The 17898-nt window shown below is 50.1% G+C and overlaps 1 protein-coding gene across 4 annotated transcripts; it reads right to left on the reverse strand.

The window, feature by feature from the left end:
• Positions 1 to 6718: 6718 nt before the first annotated feature.
• Positions 6719 to 16529, reverse strand: LOC306767923 (arrestin domain-containing protein 3-like). 4 transcript variants are annotated; one of them, XM_079256092.1, is made up of 8 exons: positions 15781 to 16529; positions 13442 to 13523; positions 13158 to 13305; positions 12027 to 12129; positions 11640 to 11896; positions 7791 to 7944; positions 7574 to 7722; positions 6719 to 7345 (listed from the first exon to the last, which is right to left on the reverse strand). In XM_079256092.1, exons 1-8 carry the CDS (start codon positions 16058 to 16060, stop codon positions 7274 to 7276), a joined length of 1245 nt encoding a protein of 414 aa, XP_079112218.1. In that variant the 5' UTR covers positions 16061 to 16529; the 3' UTR covers positions 6719 to 7273. The 4 variants fall into 4 exon arrangements, with proteins under 4 accessions (XP_079112218.1, XP_079112217.1, XP_079112216.1 ...); XM_079256091.1 differs by having other exon boundaries at positions 13442 to 13682; XM_079256090.1 differs by having other exon boundaries at positions 13442 to 13712.
• Between the last annotated feature and the right edge of the window lie 1369 nt (positions 16530 to 17898).

The raw sequence follows: 17898 nt of genomic DNA on the forward strand, positions 1-17898 counted from the left end.
TCCTGGATCCTGCAAGGTTCCTGGTTTCTGCAGAGTTCCTGGATCCTGCAAGGTTCTTGGTTTCTGCAGGGTTCTTGGTTTCTGTAGAGTTCCTGGATCCTGCAAGGTTCTTGGTTTCTGCAGAGTTCCTGGATCCTGTAGAGTTCCTTGATCCTGCAGGGTTCTAGGTTTCTGTAGAGTTCCTGGATCCTGCAGGGTTCCTACAGGGTTGTAGGTTTCTATAGAGTTCCTGGATCCTGCAAGGTTCTTGGTTTCTGCAGAGTTCCTGGATCCTGTAGAGTTCTTGGATCCTGCAGGGTTCTTGGTTTCTGTAGAGTCCCTGGATCCTGCAGGGTTCTTGGTTTCTGTAGAGTTCCTGGATCCTGCAGGTTTCTTGGTTTCTGCAGAGTTCCTGAATCCTGTAGAGTTCCTGGATCCTGCAGGGTTCCTACAGGGTTCTAGGTTTCTGTAGAGTTCCTGGATCCTGCAGGGTTCTTGGTTTCTGCAGAGTTCCAGGATCATGTAGAGTTCCTGGATCCTGCAGGGTTCTTGGTTTTTTGCAGAGTTCCTGGATCCTGTAGAGTTCCTGGATCCTGCAAGGTCCTTGGTTTCTGCAGGGTTCTAGGTTTCTGTAGAGTTCCTGGATCCTGCAGGCTTCTTGGTTTCTGCAGAGTTCCTGGATCCTGTAGAGTTCCTGGATCCTGCAGGGTTCTAGGTTTTTGTAGAGTCCCTGGATCCTGCAGGGTTCTTTGTTTCTGCAGAGTTCCTGGATCCTGCAAGGTTCTTGGTTTCTGCAGAATTCCTGGATCCTGCAAGGTTCTTGGTTTCTGCAGGGTTCTTGGTTTCTGTAGAGTTCCTGGATCCTGCAAGGTTCTTGGTTTCTGCAGAGTTCCTGGATCCTGTAGAGTTCCTGGATCCTGCAGGGTTCTAAGTTTCTGCAGAGTTCCTGGATCCTGCAGGGTTCCTACAGGGTTGTAGGTTTCTATAGAGTTCCTGGATCCTGCAGGGTTCTTGGTTTCTGTAGAGTTTTCTGGATCCTGCAAGGTTGTTGGTTTCTGCAGAGTTCCTGGGTCCTGCAGGGTTCTAGGTTTCTGTAGAGTTCCTGGGTCCTGCAGGGTTGCTACAGGTTTTTAGGTTTCTATAGAGTTCCTGGATCCTGTAGAGTTCCTGGATCCTGCAGGGTTCCTACAGGGTTCTAGGTTTCTTTAGAGTTCCAGGATCCTGTAGAGTTCCTGGATCCTGCAGGGTTCCTACAGGGTTCTAGGTTCCTGTAGAGTTCCTGGATGCTGCAGGGTTCTTGGGTTTCTGCAGAGTTCCTGGATCCTGTAGAGTTCCTGGATCCTGCAGGGTTCATTTTTATGTAGAGTTCCTGGATCCTGCAAGGTTCTTGGTTTCTGCAGAGTTCCTGGATCCTGTAGAGTTCCTGGATCCTGCAGGGTTCTAGGTTTCTGTAGAGTTCCTGGATCCTGTAGAGTTCCTGGATCCTGCAAGGTTCTTGGTTTCTGCAGAGTTCCTGGATCCTGTAGAGTCCCTGGATCCTGCAGGGTTCTTGCTTTCTGCAGAGTTCCTGGATCCTGTAGAGTTCCTGGATCCTGTAGAGTCCCTGGATCCTGCAGGGTTCTTGGTTTCTGTAGAGTTCCTGGATCCTGCAGGGTTCTTGGTTTCTGTAGAGTTCCTGGATCCTGTAGAGTCCCTGGATCCTGCAGGGTTCTTGGTTTCTGCAGAGTTCCTGGATCCTGTAGAGTCCCTGGATCCTGCAGGGTTCTTGGTTTCTGCAGAGTTCCTGGATCCTGTAGAGTTCCTGGATCCTGCAAGGTCCTTGGTTTCTGCAGGGTTCTAGGTTTCTGTAGAGTTCCTGGATCCTGCAGGCTTCTTGGTTTCTGCAGAGTTCCTGGATCCTGTAGAGTTCCTGGATCCTGCAGGGTTCTAGGTTTTTGTAGAGTCCCTGGATCCTGCAGGGTTCTTTGTTTCTGCAGAGTTCCTAGATCCTGCAAGGTTCTTGGTTTCTGCAGAATTCCTGGATCCTGCAAGGTTCTTGGTTTCTGCAGGGTTCTTGGTTTCTGTAGAGTTCCTGGATCCTGCAAGGTTCTTGGTTTCTGCAGAGTTCCTGGATCCTGTAGAGTTCCTGGATCCTGCAGGGTTCTAAGTTTCTGCAGAGTCCCTGGATCCTGCAGGGTTCTTGGTTTCTGTAGAGTTCCTGGATCCTGCAGGTTTCTTGGTTTCTGCAGAGTTCCTGAATCCTGTAGAGTTCCTGGATCCTGCAGGGTTCCTACAGGGTTCTAGGTTTCTGTAGAGTTCCTGGATCCTGCAGGGTTCTTTGTTTCTGCAGAGTTCCTGGATCCTGCAGGGTTCTAAGTTTCTGCAGAGTCCCTGGATCCTGCAGGGTTCTTGGTTTCTGTAGAGTTCCTGGATCCTGCAGGTTTCTTGGTTTCTGCAGAGTTCCTGAATCCTGTAGAGTTCCTGGATCCTGCAGGGTTCCTACAGGGTTCTAGGTTTCTGTAGAGTTCCTGGATCCTGCAGGGTTCTTGGTTTCTGCAGAGTTCCAGGATCCTGTAGAGTTCCTGGATCCTGCAGGGTTCTTGGTTTTTTGCAGAGTTCCTGGATCCTGTAGAGTTCCTGGATCCTGCAAGGTCCTTGGTTTCTGCAGGGTTCTAGGTTTCTGTAGAGTTCCTGGATCCTGCAGGCTTCTTGGTTTCTGCAGAGTTCCTGGATCCTGTAGAGTCCCTGGATCCTGCAGGGTTCTTTGTTTCTGCAGAGTTCCTGGATCCTGCAAGGTTCTTGGTTTCTGCAGAATTCCTGGATCCTTCAAGGTTCTTGGTTTCTGCAGGGTTCTTGGTTTCTGTAGAGTTCCTGGATCCTGCAAGGTTCTTGGTTTCTGCAGAGTTCCTGGATCCTGTAGAGTTCCTGGATCCTGCAGGGTTCTAAGTTTCTGCAGAGTTCCTGGATCCTGCAGGGTTCTTGGTTTCTGTAGAGTTTTCTGGATCCTGCAAGGTTGTTGGTTTCTGCAGAGTTCCTGGGTCCTGCAGGGTTCTAGGTTTCTGTAGAGTTCCTGGGTCCTGCAGGGTTGCTACAGGTTTGTAGGTTTCTATAGAGTTCCTGGATCCTGTAGAGTTCCTGGATCCTGCAGGGTTCCTACAGGGTTCTAGGTTTCTTTAGAGTTCCAGGATCCTGTAGAGTTCCTGGATCCTGCAGGGTTCCTACAGGGTTCTAGGTTCCTGTAGAGTTCCTGGATGCTGCAGGGTTCTTGGGTTTCTGCAGAGTTCCTGGATCCTGTAGAGTTCCTGGATCCTGCAGGGTTCATTTTTATGTAGAGTTCCTGGATCCTGCAAGGTTCTTGGTTTCTGCAGAGTTCCTGGATCCTGTAGAGTTCCTGGATCCTGCAGGGTTCTAGGTTTCTGTAGAGTTCCTGGATCCTGTCGAGTTCCTGGATCCTGCAAGGTTCTTGGTTTCTGCAGAGTTCCTGGATCCTGTAGAGTCCCTGGATCCTGCAGGGTTCTTGCTTTCTGCAGAGTTCCTGGATCCTGTAGCGTTCCTGGATCCTGTAGAGTCCCTGGATCCTGCAGGGTTCTTGGTTTCTGTAGAGTTCCTGGATCCTGCAGGGTTCTTGGTTTCTGTAGAGTTCCTGGATCCTGTAGAGTCCCTGGATCCTGCAGGGTTCTTGATTTCTGCAGAGTTCCTGGATCCTGTAGAGTTCCTGGATCCTGCAAGGTCCTTGGTTTCTGTAGAGTTCCTGGATCCTGCAAGGTCCTTGGTTTCTGTAGAGTTCCTGGATCCTGCAGGCTTCTTGGTTTCTGCAGAGTTCCTGGATCCTGTAGAGTTCCTGGATCCTGCAGGGTTCTAGGTTTTTGTAGAGTCCCTGGATCCTGCAGGGTTCTTTGTTTCTGCAGAGTTCCTGGATCCTGCAAGGTTCTTGGTTTCTGCAGAATTCCTGGATCCTGCAAGGTTCTTGGTTTCTGCAGGGTTCTTGGTTTCTGTAGAGTTCCTGGATCCTGCAAGGTTCTTGGTTTCTGCAGAGTTCCTGGATCCTGTAGAGTTCCTGCATCCTGCAGGGTTCTAAGTTTCTGCAGAGTCCCTGGATCCTGCAGGGTTCTTGGTTTCTGTAGAGTTCCTGGATCCTGCAGGGTTCTTGGTTTCTGCAGAGTTCCAGGATCATGTAGAGTTCCTGGATCCTGCAGGGTTCTTGGTTTTTTGCAGAGTTCCTGGATCCTGTAGAGTTCCTGGATCCTGCAAGGTCCTTGGTTTCTGCAGGGTTCTAGGGTTTCTGTAGAGGTCCTGGATCCTGCAGGGTTCTTGGTTTCTGCAGAGTTCCTGGATCCTGTAGAGTTCCTGGATCCTGCAGGGTTCATTTTTATGTAGAGTTCCTGGATCCTGCAAGGTTCTTGGTTTCTGCAGAGTTCCTGGATCCTGTAGAGTTCCTGGATCCTGCAGGGTTCTAGGTTTCTGTAGAGTTCCTGGATCCTGTAGAGTTCCTGGATTCTGCAGGGTTACTAGAGGGTTCTAGGTTTCTGTAGAGTTCCTGGATCCTGCAGGATTCTTGGTTCCTGCAGAGTTCCTGGATCCTGTAGAGTTCCTGGATCCTGCAGGGTTCTAGGTTTCTGTAGAGTTCCTGGATCCTGCAAGGTTCTTGGTTTCTGCAGAGTTCCTGGATCCTGTAGAGTTCCTGGATCCTGTAGAGTCCCTGGATCCTACAGGGCTCTTGGTTTCTGTAGAGTTCCTGGATCCTGTAGAGTCCCTGGATCCTACAGGGCTCTTGGTTTCTGTAGAGTTCCTGGATCCTGCAGGGTTCTGGGTTTCTGTAGAGTTTCTGGATCCTGTAGAGTTCCTGGATCCTGCAGGGTTCTTGGTTTCTGCAAAGTTCCTGGATCCTGTAGAGTTCCTGGATCCTGCAGGGTTCCTACAGGGTTCTAGGTTTCTGTAGAGTTCCTGGATCCTGCAGGGTTCTTGGTTTCTGCAGAGTTCCAGGATCATCCTGGATCCTGCAGGGTTCTTGGTTTCTGCAGAGTTCCTGGATCCTGTAGAGTCCCTGGATCCTGCAGGGTTCATTTTTCTGTAGAGTTCCTGGATCCTGCAAGGTTCTTGGTTTCTGCAGAGTTCCTGGATCCTGTAGAGTCCCTGGATCCTGCAGGGTTCATTTTTCTGTAGAGTTCCTGGATCCTGCAAGGTTCTTGGTTTCTGCAGAGTTCCTGGATCCTGTAGAGTCCCTGGATCCTGCAGGGTTCTTGGTTTCTGTAGAGTTCCTGGATCCTGTAGAGTTCCTGGATCCTGCAGGGTTCTTGGTTTCTGCAGAGTTCCTGGATCCTGTAGAGTTCCTGGATCCTGCAGGGTTCATTTTTCTGTAGAGTTCCTGGATCCTGCAAGGTTCTTGGTTTCTGCAGAGTTCCTGGATCCTGTAGAGTCCCTGGATCCTGCACGGTTCTTGGTTTCTGTAGAGTTCCTGGATCCTGCAAGGTTCTTCGTTTCTGCAGAGTTCCTGGATCCTGCAGGCTTCTAGGTTTCTATAGAGTTCCTGGATCCTGCAGGGTTCTTGGTTTCTGCAGAGTTCCTGGATCCTGCAGGGTTCTAGGTTTCTATAGAGTTCCTGGATCCTGCAGGGTTCCTACAGGGTTCTAGGTTTCTGTAGAGTTCCTGGATCCTGCAGGGTTCCTACAGGGTTCTAGGTTCCTGTAGAGTTCCTGGATCCTGCAGGGTTCTTGGTTTCTGCAGAGTTCCAGGATCCTGTAGAGTTCCTGGATCCTGCAGGGTTCTTGGTTTCTGCAGAGTTCCTGGATCCTGCAGGGTTCCTGGTTTCTGCAGAGTTCCAGGATCCTGTAGAGTTCCTGGATCCTGCAGGGTTCCTACAGGGTTCTAGGTTTCTGTAGAGTTCCTGGATCCTGTAGAGTTCCTGGATCCTGCAGGGTTCCTACAGGGTTCTAGGTTTCTGTAGAGTTCCTGGATCCTGTAGAGTTCCTGGATCCTGCAGGGTTCCTGGTTTCTGCAGAGTTCCAGGATCCTGTAGAGTTCCTGGATCCTGCAGGGTTCCTACAGGGTTCTAGGTTTCTGTAGAGTTCCTGGATCCTGTAGAGTTCCTGGATCCTGCAGGGTTCCTACAGGGTTCTAGGTTTCTGTAGAGTTCCTGGATCCTGTAGAGTTCCTGGATCCTGCAGGGTTCCTACAGGGTTCTAGGTTCCTGTAGAGTTCCTGGATCCTGAAGGGTTCTTGGTTTCTGCAGAGTTCCAGGATCCTGTAGAGTTCCCGGATCCTGCAGGGTTCCTACAGGGTTCTAGGTTTCTGTAGAGTTCCTGGATCCTGTAGAGTTCCCGGATCCTGCAGGGTTCCTACAGGGTTCTAGGTTTCTGTAGAGTTCCTGGATCCTGCAGGGTTTTAGGTTTCTGCAGATTTCCCGGATCCTGCAGGGTTCTAGGTTCCTGCAGGGTTCTCGCACAGGTCCTGATGAGCAAGTCTACCTGTCCGCTGCTGCAGTGCAGGTGGAGCAGAAAGGAGCAGAAGTCCTGCAGAACGTTGCTTTCTCTGCAGCGGTGGAACAACGGCGCGTTGCAGCAGGATTTGGGTCAACGGATCACCTGCTCAGCCCTACATTCCGTCACCTGGCAGCATCATAGCTGCAGCTTCCTGCAGGTGCCGTTTTGGATCACCTTACCTGTTGTCCAGGTGGCCGTTACCATAGCAACAGAACAAGATAAAACACATGCAGTGTTACGTATAAAATAAACTTTATTTATAAAAAGTTGATCATGTAGAAAAGAAACGTAATGCAGAGAAAAGGAAAAAAGAGAAACTAGTGCAAACAAGGAGAGAAATATTCCCATAGAAATATATTGCACCTCTAAAGCCGGAATTCTGGATCATTCCGGAACATTCGGAATCTGATAGGCTTATATGTAAACATTAATCTGGATTCACACCCGGAGCTGGACCAACATACAGGTCCGGTTTGCTCCGGTTTGGGTTCACATCCGCTGACTTAGACACTTCGGTTTGAGCTTGAAGCACCTGAGGTGACACGTCGTCATCGTCATCTTCATCACCTCCAGGTGCGGGGCTCAAACCACCGTCCGAAGACGACCTCGTCCACTCATCGATGTGCCGTTCAGGGTTCCATAAAGTTTATGAATGGACAGAACCATCTGAGTGTCGGCCGGCGTGTCACACAGGAAACGGACACACTTTGTCTGGACCTCGGGGTGTTGGATGGATCCAGTTGGGTCCTGGTCCTGGTCCACGACGTCACCGCTCTCCGATCCAACTGGTCCTGCCGTTTCCATGGCGACAAGAAAGACTGATCTCTGAGCTGCTCTCAGCGGGAAGGACACATGTCGGGTCTCTGAACGTCCCCAGAGACGTCCATGGTGTCAGGATACGGGTCCACCTGATGGGGGGGCGGAGCCTACATTTAGTTCAGGAAGTTACATCATTTCCTGTTTATATTTTACGTTTATTTATTTATGTTGATATTTTAAAGTAAACAATTATTTATGCATAATTTCCTGCATTTTAACTGAGATTTACAGTTTTGAACTTGTTTTATTCATCAGGACACTTTCTGTCTCCCTGTGGTGTGACTGCATGCGTGCCGATGGTTTGATGCCGGATGTACCTCTGAGTAGAGCGGTGGCGGCAGATATCTGAACTCTGTGATGTACGCCATCACCGACGGCGGCTCCTCCTCGTCCGACCCATCGCGGCCCTGCAGGCAGTCCTGTCTGTGCGCCTCAGAAATGGCCAGATCGCTGTAACTGGGCGGAGCTGCGGAAACAAACCAGGTCAGAAACTGGACACGGTTCTGGACAGAAAAACTGGTTTCCGGTTTGTACCTTCAGGCCTCTCTGGGAGACCCAGCCAGCCCACCGAGCTGCAGCTGCTGCTGATGCTGGAGGTCCGGGTGGCGGAGGCGTGGAGAGGGATTGTCCCGATCACCAACGGCAATGACAGTGACAAGTTCAAGCCACCAGGAATGTCCACGTACACCTGGAGACGCAGACGTTTATTAAACACACAAAACCTGAAGCGTGTTACACAAGTCAACACAGGCAGCGGGATGAAGAAGGAAAGAATTCCTAAACTTCCTACTTTCATCAGACTGTTTGGGTTTTAGTTCCTAGTTCCTGTCCGACTGTTTGGGTTTTAGTTTCTTGTTCCCGTCAGACTGTTTAGGGTTTTAGTTCCTAGTTCCCGTCCGACTGTTTGGGGTTTTAGTTCCTAGTTCCCGTCAGACTGTTTGGGGTTTTAGTTCCTAGTTCCTGTCCGACTGTTTGGGTTTTAGTTCCTAGTTCCCGTCAGACTGTTTGGGTTTTAGTTCCTAGTTCCCGTCCGACTGTTTGGGGTTTTAGTTCCTAGTTCCTGTCCGACTGTTTGGGTTTTAGTTCCTAGTTCCCGTCAGACTGTTTGGGTTTTAGTTCCTAGTTCCCGTCAGACTGTTTGGGGTTTTAGTTCCTAGTTCCTGTCCGACTGTTTGGGTTTTAGTTCCTAGTTCCCGTCAGACTGTTTGGGTTTTAGTTCCTAGTTCCTGTCCGACTGTTTGGGTTTTAGTTCCTAGTTCCCGTCAGACTGTTTGGGGTTTTAGTTCCTAGTTCCCGTCCGACTGTTTGGGGTTTTAGTTCCTAGTTCCTGTCCGACTTTGGGTTTTAGTTCCTAGTTCCCGTCAGACTGTTTGGGTTTTAGTTCCTAGTTCCCGTCAGACTGTTTGGGGTTTTAGTTCCTAGTTCCCGTCCGACTGTTTGGGGTTTTAGTTCCTAGTTCCTGTCAGACTGTTTGGGGTTTTAGTTCCTAGTTCCTAGTTCCTGTCCGACTGTTTGGGGTTTTAGTTCCTAGTTCCTGTCCGACTGTTTGGGTTTTAGTTCCTAGTTCCCGTCAGACTGTTTGGGTTTTAGTTCCTAGTTCCTGTCCGACTGTTTGGGTTTTAGTTCCTAGTTCCCGTCAGACTGTTTGGGTTTTAGTTCCTAGTTCCTGTCCGACTGTTTGGGTTTTAGTTCCTAGTTCCCGTCCGACTGTTTGGGTTTTAGTTCCTAGTTCCCGTCAGACTGTTTGGGTTTTAGTTCCTAGTTCCTGTCCGACTGTTTGGGTTTTAGTTCCTAGTTCCCGTCAGACTGTTTGGGTTTTAGTTCCTAGTTCCTGTCCGACTGTTTGGGTTTTAGTTCCTAGTTCCCGTCAGACTGTTTGGGTTTTAGTTCCTAGTTCCTGTCCGACTGTTTGGGGTTTTAGTTCCTAGTTCCTGTCAGACTGTTTAGGGTTTTAGTTCCTAGTTCCCGTCAGACTGTTTGGGTTTTAGTTCCTAGTTCCTGTCCGACTGTTTGGGTTTTAGTTCCTAGTTCCCGTCAGACTGTTTGGGTTTTAGTTCCTAGTTCCCATCAGACTGTTTGGGTTTTAGTTCCTAGTTCCTGTCCGACTGTTTGGGTTTTAGTTCCTAGTTCCTGTCAGAATGTTTGGGTTTTAGTTCCTAGTTCCTGTCCGACTGTTTGGGTTTTAGTTCCTAGTTCCTGTCAGAATGTTTGGGTTTTAGTTCCTTGTTCCTGTCCGACTGTTTGGGTTTTAGTTTCTTGTTCCCGTCAGACTGTTTAGGGTTTTAGTTCCTTGTTCCCGTCAGACTGTTTAGGGTTTTAGTTCCTAGTTCCCGTCCGACTGTTTGGGGTTTTAGTTCCTAGTTCCCGTCAGACTGTTTAGGGTTTTAGTTCCTAGTTCCTGTCAGAATGTTTGGGTTTTAGTTCCTAGTTCCTGTCCGACTGTTTGGGTTTTAGTTCCTAGTTCCCGTCAGACTGTTTGGGTTTTAGTTCCTAGTTCCTGTCCGACTGTTTGGGTTTTAGTTCCTAGTTCCCGTCAGACTGTTTGGGTTTTAGTTCCTAGTTCCTGTCCGACTGTTTGGGTTTTAGTTCCTAGTTCCCGTCAGACTGTTTGGGTTTTAGTTCCTAGTTCCCATCAGACTGTTTGGGTTTTAGTTCCTAGTTCCCGTCCGACTGTTTGGGTTTTAGTTCCTAGTTCCTGTCAGAATGTTTGGGTTTTAGTTCCTAGTTCCTGTCCGACTGTTTGGGTTTTAGTTTCTTGTTCCCGTCAGACTGTTTAGGGTTTTAGTTCCTTGTTCCCGTCAGACTGTTTAGGGTTTTAGTTCCTAGTTCCCGTCCGACTGTTTGGGTTTTAGTTCCTAGTTCCTGTCCGACTGTTTGGGTTTTAGTTCCTAGTTCCCGTCAGACTGTTTGGGGTTTTAGTTCCTAGTTCCTGTCCGACTGTTTGGGTTTTAGTTCCTAGTTCCCGTCAGACTGTTTGGGTTTTAGTTCCTAGTTCCTGTCAGACTGTTTGGGGTTTTAGTTCCTAGTTCCTGTCAGACTGTTTGGGGTTTTAGTTCCTAGTTCCTGTCCGACTGTTTGGGGTTTTAGTTCCTAGTTCCTGTCCGACTGTTTGGGTTTTAGTTCCTAGTTCCTGTCCGACTGTTTGGGTTTTAGTTCCTAGTTCCCGTCAGACTGTTTGGGTTTTAGTTCCTAGTTCCTGTCCGACTGTTTGGGTTTTAGTTCCTAGTTCCCGTCAGACTGTTTGGGTTTTAGTTCCTAGTTCCTGTCCGACTGTTTGGGTTTTAGTTCCTAGTTCCCGTCAGACTGTTTGGGTTTTAGTTCCTAGTTCCCATCAGACTGTTTGGGTTTTAGTTCCTAGTTCCCGTCCGACTGTTTGGGTTTTAGTTCCTAGTTCCTGTCAGAATGTTTGGGTTTTAGTTCCTAGTTCCTGTCCGACTGTTTGGGTTTTAGTTTCTTGTTCCCGTCAGACTGTTTAGGGTTTTAGTTCCTTGTTCCCGTCAGACTGTTTAGGGTTTTAGTTCCTAGTTCCCGTCCGACTGTTTGGGTTTTAGTTCCTAGTTCCCGTCAGACTGTTTGGGTTTTAGTTCCTAGTTCCTGTCAGACTGTTTGGGGTTTTAGTTCCTAGTTCCTGTCAGACTGTTTGGGTTTTAGTTCCTAGTTCCCGTCCGACTGTTTGGGGTTTTAGTTCCTAGTTCCTGTCCGACTGTTTGGGTTTTAGTTCCTAGTTCCCGTCAGACTGTTTAGGGTTTTAGTTCCTAGTTCCTGTCAGACTGTTTAGGGTTTTAGTTCCTAGTTCCCGTCAGACTGTTTGGGTTTTAGTTCCTAGTTCCCGTCCGACTGTTTGGGGTTTTAGTTCCTAGTTCCTGTCCGACTGTTTGGGGTTTTAGTTCCTAGTTCCTGTCAGACTGTTTGGGTTTTAGTTCCTAGTTCCTGTCAGACTGTTTGGGGTTTTAGTTCCTAGTTCCCGTCAGACTGTTTGGGGTTTTAGTTCCTAGTTCCCGTCAGACTGTTTGGGGTTTTAGCTCCTAGTTCCTGTCAAGACTGTTTGGGTTTTAGTTCCTAGTTCCTGTCAGACTGTTTGGGGTTTTAGTTCCTAGTTCCTGTCAGACTGTTTGGGTATTAGTTCCTAGTTCCTGTCAGACTGTTTAGGTTTTAGTTCCTAGTTCCTGTCCGACTGTTTGGGTTTTAGTTCCTAGTTCCTGTCACTGTTTGGGTTTTAGTTCCTAGTTCCTGTCAGACTGTTTGGGTTTTAGTTCCTAGTTTCTGTCAGACTAATATTCAATCATTAGAATAACAGTTATAGAGTTGTTTTGTGGCTCCTGTTATCAATTCAGACGGCTGTTAAGGAGCTGTTCGTATCAGATAAGAGGACCCTGAACTCACCACGAGGGCGTACTCCACCCTGATGATGGGACAATCCAGGATGGACGGGGACACCGGGGGGATCTTTAGCAGTTTTCCCTCCCAGCTCTGGCTCTTGCCCTGTTGCAGAGGTTCTCCTCGCAAGTTGGAGACCAGCTGCTGGATCTGCTTCCCCTTCCCCTTGGCAAAGAAGGTCTGGGTCTGGTACAGTGCCGCCTTGGGCACCACTACTCGGGAAGAACAGTTCTCCACCTCGGCAAAGATCTGGATGGACTCGCCTGGGACAAAGGGGACAAGAGATCAGTCTGTCAGACTGAGAGAGAAACGAGGAGTGAGACCCAGCAGGTAAAAGCAAAGAAGAAGAAGAAGAAGAACCAGGGGAGGTGGGGGGAGAGGTGGGGGTTTTACCTGGGGTGTAGCCCTTCCGTTCAATCTTGGCACTGAGGGAGATCGGACCCGAAGCGCAGAACCAGCAGCACAGAGTCTTCTCCTTGGTTCCAGCCTGGGGGGCCTGTTCACAGACATCAGGAATTCAGAGTGTCACGCAGACGTCTCCAGAAATCAACATTACTGACATCCCGAAGATGGTTAAAAATCTTCAGTTCATCACTGACAGGAGACCGAGATGGAAGAGGAAGACGGGAAAAACTGTTGGTGGACTGAACTGTCTCTGAGAGGAAAGAACGCTGCGTACAGGTTCTGGCTGGTCTGAAGGGTCCGAGTGTTGCGTTCAGGTTCTGGCTGATCTGAGTGTTGCGTTCAGGTTCTGGCTGATCTGAGTGTTGCGTTCAGGTTCTGGCTGGTCTGAGTGTTGCATTCAGGTTCTGGCTGGTCTGAGTGTTGCGTTCAGGTTCTGGCTGATCTGAGTGTTGCGTTCAGGTTCTGGCTGATCTGAGTGTTGCGTTCAGGTTCTGGCTGATCTGAGTGTTGCGTTCAGGTTCTGGCTGATCTGAGTGTTGCATTCAGGTTCTGGCTGATCTGAGTGTTGCGTTCAGGTTCTGGCTGGTCTGAGTGTTGCGTTCAGGTTCTGGCTGGTCTGAGTGTTGCGTTCAGGTTCTGGCTGATCTGAGTGTTGCGTTCAGGTTCTGGCTGATCTGAGTGTTGCGTTCAGGTTCTGGCTGATCTGAGTGTTGCGTTCAGGTTCTGGCTGATCTGAGTGTTGCGTTCAGGTTCTGGCTGATCTGAGTGTTGCATTCAGGTTCTGGCTGATCTGAGTGTTGCGTTCAGGTTCTGGCTGATCTGAGTGTTGCGTTCAGGTTCTGGCTGGTCTGAGTGTTGCGTTCAGGTTCTGGCTGATCTGAGTGTTGCGTTCAGGTTCTGGCTGATCTGAGTGTTGCGTTCAGGTTCTGGCTGATCTGAGTGTTGCATTCAGGTTCTGGCTGATCTGAGTGTTGCGTTCAGGTTCTGGCTGATCTGAGTGTTGCATTCAGGTTCTGGCTGATCTGAGTGTTGCGTTCAGGTTCTGGCTGGTCTGAGTGTTGCGTTCAGGTTCTGGCTGGTCTGAAGGGTCCGAGTGTTGCGTTCAAGGCCAGTTCGTACCAGCAGCAGCGGCGTGTTGATGTCGATGTGTTCGAACACGATGAACTCCTTCTTGGCCTTGATGGGCAGCATCCAGGGTCGATGCAGCTCTGCTTTCACCCCGTAGCGCACGGAGCCGTGCTTCCCCTCGAAGGAGGTGGCCAAGGCCCTGCAGGAGATTAGGGTTAGGAGTAATTAAACCAGTCTGGGGCCCCTGAGGGCGTGACCTGATTAAAACTAAGCTTCTGAATCCCTGAACACATCAATAACGCCGTGAGGCGTTCAAAGACCAAGCTCGCACTCACATCTGCGGCAGGTTGAAGCTGAAGGCGAACTCGTGCAGGCCGGCGTGGAGAACAGTCAGACCCTCCTCTGGACCGTCCTCATCTGAAACAAACCACATGCTGTCAGGTCCCTGAACGCAGCAGCAACACGCACCATGATGAAGCCTCGCTACACAGCACACACACCGCCTCAGAGATGGCGTCGGCGAGGCGTTGTCATGGAGACAGGTCGACAGAGGGCTGGTCACAGGAATTCTGGGTCCTATGAAAGACAACGGCAGAGACCCCACCACTCCATCGCAAATTTCAGATTTTTGTTTTTGCTTCAAGCTGATGAAAAAGCTTTTCATGGGAATAACAAAGATCTAGCGCTGCGTTTAACCCTTTCTGGGGCAGGTGACTATTTTTGATCATTCAGCTTGAAACTTGTTTTGTTGTTATTGGAACACCAGAATGGAGGTGGTTCATACCAGAAGTTCAGGTTAAAATTTCTAATTTGAAGGTATTTCATTGAGAGCCCGATAAAAGGTTAAACCACAGTGCAGACATCTAACTAGGTTATTTTAATATAAAAGGTTTATCAGTTTATATTCCTGCTATATTTTATTACAACATCTGAACAAAAGTATTGATTATTTTTAATAAAGGTTTAATGATTTCCTGATATATTTTATACATCTTTTTAGGCCCCTATCAAGTCGTGGGGCCCTGATGGATTAACAACATGCCTTTATTTACTACATTCCAGGTTTATAATAAACACAAACAAATCATGTTTGTTGTTTACAAATAAACAAGTTTTTGTCTGTTTTAAACCAAACAGAAACGGTCACCTTTGTCTGCTTTTGGACATGGAAAGTTCTGGTTTTCCGTATAAAATCTGTTTTTCCTGAATGTGTAAACACGTAAACCATGACGTCACAAAGTAAACACGAGTCGGAAAGTAAATAATAAAAATAAACAAACTGCGGCGCATGAACCGCAGATTCTGCTTCAGTTTGGTGGTTAAATGTAGGTTTAGAGTGAAACTCCCCGTTTTGTTCCGTCTCTGTCGGATTGTTTTGTTCTGAACTTCCTGCCACCTCACCGCGCATCTGTGCGCGCGTGAGTGTGCGCGCGGCAGGTCTGGCCACCGGCGGCGCGGCGCGAACAGGAGCAGACCGGTATGAACCGGCCTGAGCAGCTTCCTCCAGCTCGCGCAGCAACTCGGCCTCTCATTGGACAGCAAGGCGACGCGTCTCAGAGGCCGCGCGCTGATTGGCTCAGAGCACAACAGGCCCCGCCCAGCATCAGTTGTAGCCATGTGGTACGCGGGGAGGAGATGAAGGTGGTGACGGAACTTTCAAGGTGGACCTTCGGAACCAAATGGATCCGTTTCCATTTTTATCTAATGTCACGCGCTCAGAACCGAACCTTGAGTCCACTTCCGGGTTAAAATGAGGGAAAAAGAGCGGAAATAAGTAAATAAACCCGTCCGGAACCGGGTCTGCTGCTAGATTCTGGTTCTGGTTTCAGTCACGTTCAGTTACAAAACAAACAGTAACGTCGCTTTTCTCACTTTTCCCCAGAAAAACATCCCAGTTTCCCGGAAAACCTGGGTAAGATGAAGCTTTTCTGACAAACAGCATCAAACCTGCTGCAGGCTGATCGATCCCTGACAAACTGATCAGTTTCATCAACAAACGGCTGGTTTGTGGTTAGATGACGTCAGAAAAACATCTTCCATGTTGTTCAGCTTTCAGTTCATGTTTGGACCAAAAGCAGCAGGTTTCCTCCAAACCCAGGAGAAATGTTGTTCTGTGTCTAACAGCTGATGAAAGCCTCCGCAGGGCAGCTCCTGGTCCGGAATCTGGACCTGGTCCCGGACCAGGACCCAGACCCGGACCGGGACCTGGACCTACAGGTGACTCCATCAGTCAAGCGGGCCTCCGCTCATTCGCGTCATGTTTTCCAAAGCCCGCAGGTTTGCGGATGTTTCAGCAGCTGATTCTTCCATGCGCAGAGCGTGGTCCTCCCCTCCCTCCCCCTCCCTCCCCCTCTGAACAGGTTTGAACCGCTTCTAACAAAGGGAGTAGTCCCGCCGGCCTCCTGCTGGACGGCAGGCTGCGGAGGCAGAAGTGGGCAGCGCCTCTGCGGGAGCGTTGCGGAAAAACCCGCAGCACCAGGTCCAGGTTTTAGACCCAGTTCTGGTTTTCCAGAAAAACTTTGCGCCCCGACGCACGCGCGGGGAGAGGATGTAGAGCGCGCAGGACCGGCAGGTCCAGCAGGGAAACTTTCCCAGCTCTTCCACGCGCAGAGAGAAGTTTGCGGCGATCAGCTGACCGCATCCCTGCCCGCACGCCCCGCGCGCCCCCGCTCACCTCTCTCCTCTCCGATGAGCGTGTCGCGGTGCTGCAGGTATTCCAGCTCCTCCGTGTAGTTCTGCGTGTACGCCGTGTTGGCCCCGGCGTTGCGGGACTCCGTCCAGCGCACTTTGGCGACTCCCCGCGCCGTGATGTCCAGGCTCTTCACGCGCACATCCCCGCTCACCTCCACCACCACGCGCCCGGACACCAGGTCCCCCCCGGAGAACACCGGCAGGTTGTGCTGGTTCAGGCTGTCCAGGTGGACCGACAGGGCCCGAACTTTGCCCAGAACCATGATGGCGGTGAAAAAGTCCAACAAGCAAACGGAAGAAGAAGAACGGTGCGCGGCACTGTCACGCGCCTAGCTCCGCGTGCCCAGCATGGAGCCGGGTCTGCGGCTGTCAGTGATGGCTCATCTGGCAGATGATGCTCCTCTTCAGCTCTCCTCCTCCTCCTCCTCCTCCTCGGCGCGCGTCTCAGCTGCTCTTCCTCTCTGCTGCCGTCTGCTGCCGCCGCGCGCTCTTAAAGCCTCCACGCGCCACCACTCCGCCACTGGGCATGCGCAGCTGAGGATCTGCCTCCAGCTGCACGTTCAGGAGTTTCCTCACAGAGGAGGTGGAACACGGAGCATCTTTAGGTTCACTTTGGTTAAGAGATGAAGATTTTAGGACAGGTCTCCATGGAAACGTGCATCAGCAGTGTTTTCCCATAACAATAAAAGCTCAGGGAAGTTTCAGAATAAAGTTCTGATTTCACTAAAATGTTCCCTGGGAACTGGGAAGGTTGGGAAGTGTTGGGAAGTGCTGGGAAGGCTGGGAAGTGTTGGGAAGGCTGGGAAGGTTGGGAAGGCTGGAAAGTGTTGGGAATGATGGGAAGTGTTGGGAAGGTTGGGAAGGGTTGGGAATGTTGGGAAGGCTGGGAGTTTGGGAAGGATGGGAAGTGTTGGGAAGGTTGGGGAGTGTTGGGAAGGTTGTTAAGTGTTGGGAAGTGTTGCGAAGGTTGGGAAGTGTTGGGAAGGTTGGGAAGGCTGGGAAGGATGGGAAGTGTTGGGAAGGATGGGAAGTGTTGCGAAGGTTGGGAAGGTTGTTAAGTGTTGCGAAGGTTGGGAAGTGTTGGGAAGGTTGTGAAGTCTTGGGAAGGTTGTGAAGTGTTGGGAAGGTTGGGGAGTGTTGGGAAGGTTGGGAAGTGTTGTGAATGTTGGGAAGGCTGGGAGTTTGGGAAGGATGGGAAGTGTTGGGAAGGCTGGGAAGTGTTGGGAAGGTTGGGAAGTGTTGGGAAGGTTGGGGAGTGTTGGGAAGGTTGTTAAGTGTTGGGAAGGTTGGGAAGTGTTGTGAAGGTTGGGAAGTGTTGCGAAGGTTGGGAAGTGTTGGGAAGGCTGGGAGGTTGGGAAGGATGGGAAGTGTTGGGAAGGCTGGGAAGTGTTGGAAAGGCTGGGAAGTGTTGGGAAGGCTGGGAAGTGTTGGGAAGGTTGGGAAGGTTGTTAAGTGTTGGGAAGGTTGGGAAGTGTTGTGAAGGTTGGGAAGTGTTGCGAAGGTTGGGAAGTGTTGGGAATGTTGGGAAGGCTGGGAGTTTGGGAAGGTTGGGAAGGATGGGAAGTGTTGGGATGGCTGGGAAGTGTTGGGAAGGTTGGGAAGTGTTGGAAAGGCTGGGAAGTGTTGGGAAGGCTGGAAAGGTTGGGAATGTTGGGAAGGCTGGGAGTTTGGGAAGGATGGGAAGTGTTGGGAAGGCTGGGAAGTGTTGGGAAGGTTGGGGAGTGTTGGGAAGGTTGGGAAGGTTGGGGAAGGTTGGGAAGTGTTGGGAAGGTTGTTAAGTGTTGGGAAGGTTGGGAAGTGTTGCGAAGGTTGGGAAGTGTTGGGAAGGCTGGAAAGGTTGGGAAGGCTGGGAAGTGTTGGGAATGTTGGGAAGACTGGGAGTTTGGGAAGGTTGGGAAGGCTGGGAAGTGTTGGGAAGGCTGGGAAGTGTTGGGAAGTGTTGGGAAGGTTGGGAAGGTTGGGAAGGTTGGGAAGTGTTGGGAAGGTTGTTAAGTGTTGTGAAAGTTGGGAAGTGTTGGGAAAGTTGGGAAGTGTTGGGAAGGTTGGTGGCGACTCTTCATCGCTTCTCAGCTTCCACGGTTCGGTTTTCCTCTGTCAAACC

Source organism: Telmatherina bonti (assembly GCF_933228915.1).
Source record: "Telmatherina bonti genome assembly, chromosome: 17".
In the NCBI taxonomy this organism is placed as follows: Eukaryota; Metazoa; Chordata; class Actinopteri; order Atheriniformes; family Telmatherinidae; genus Telmatherina; species Telmatherina bonti.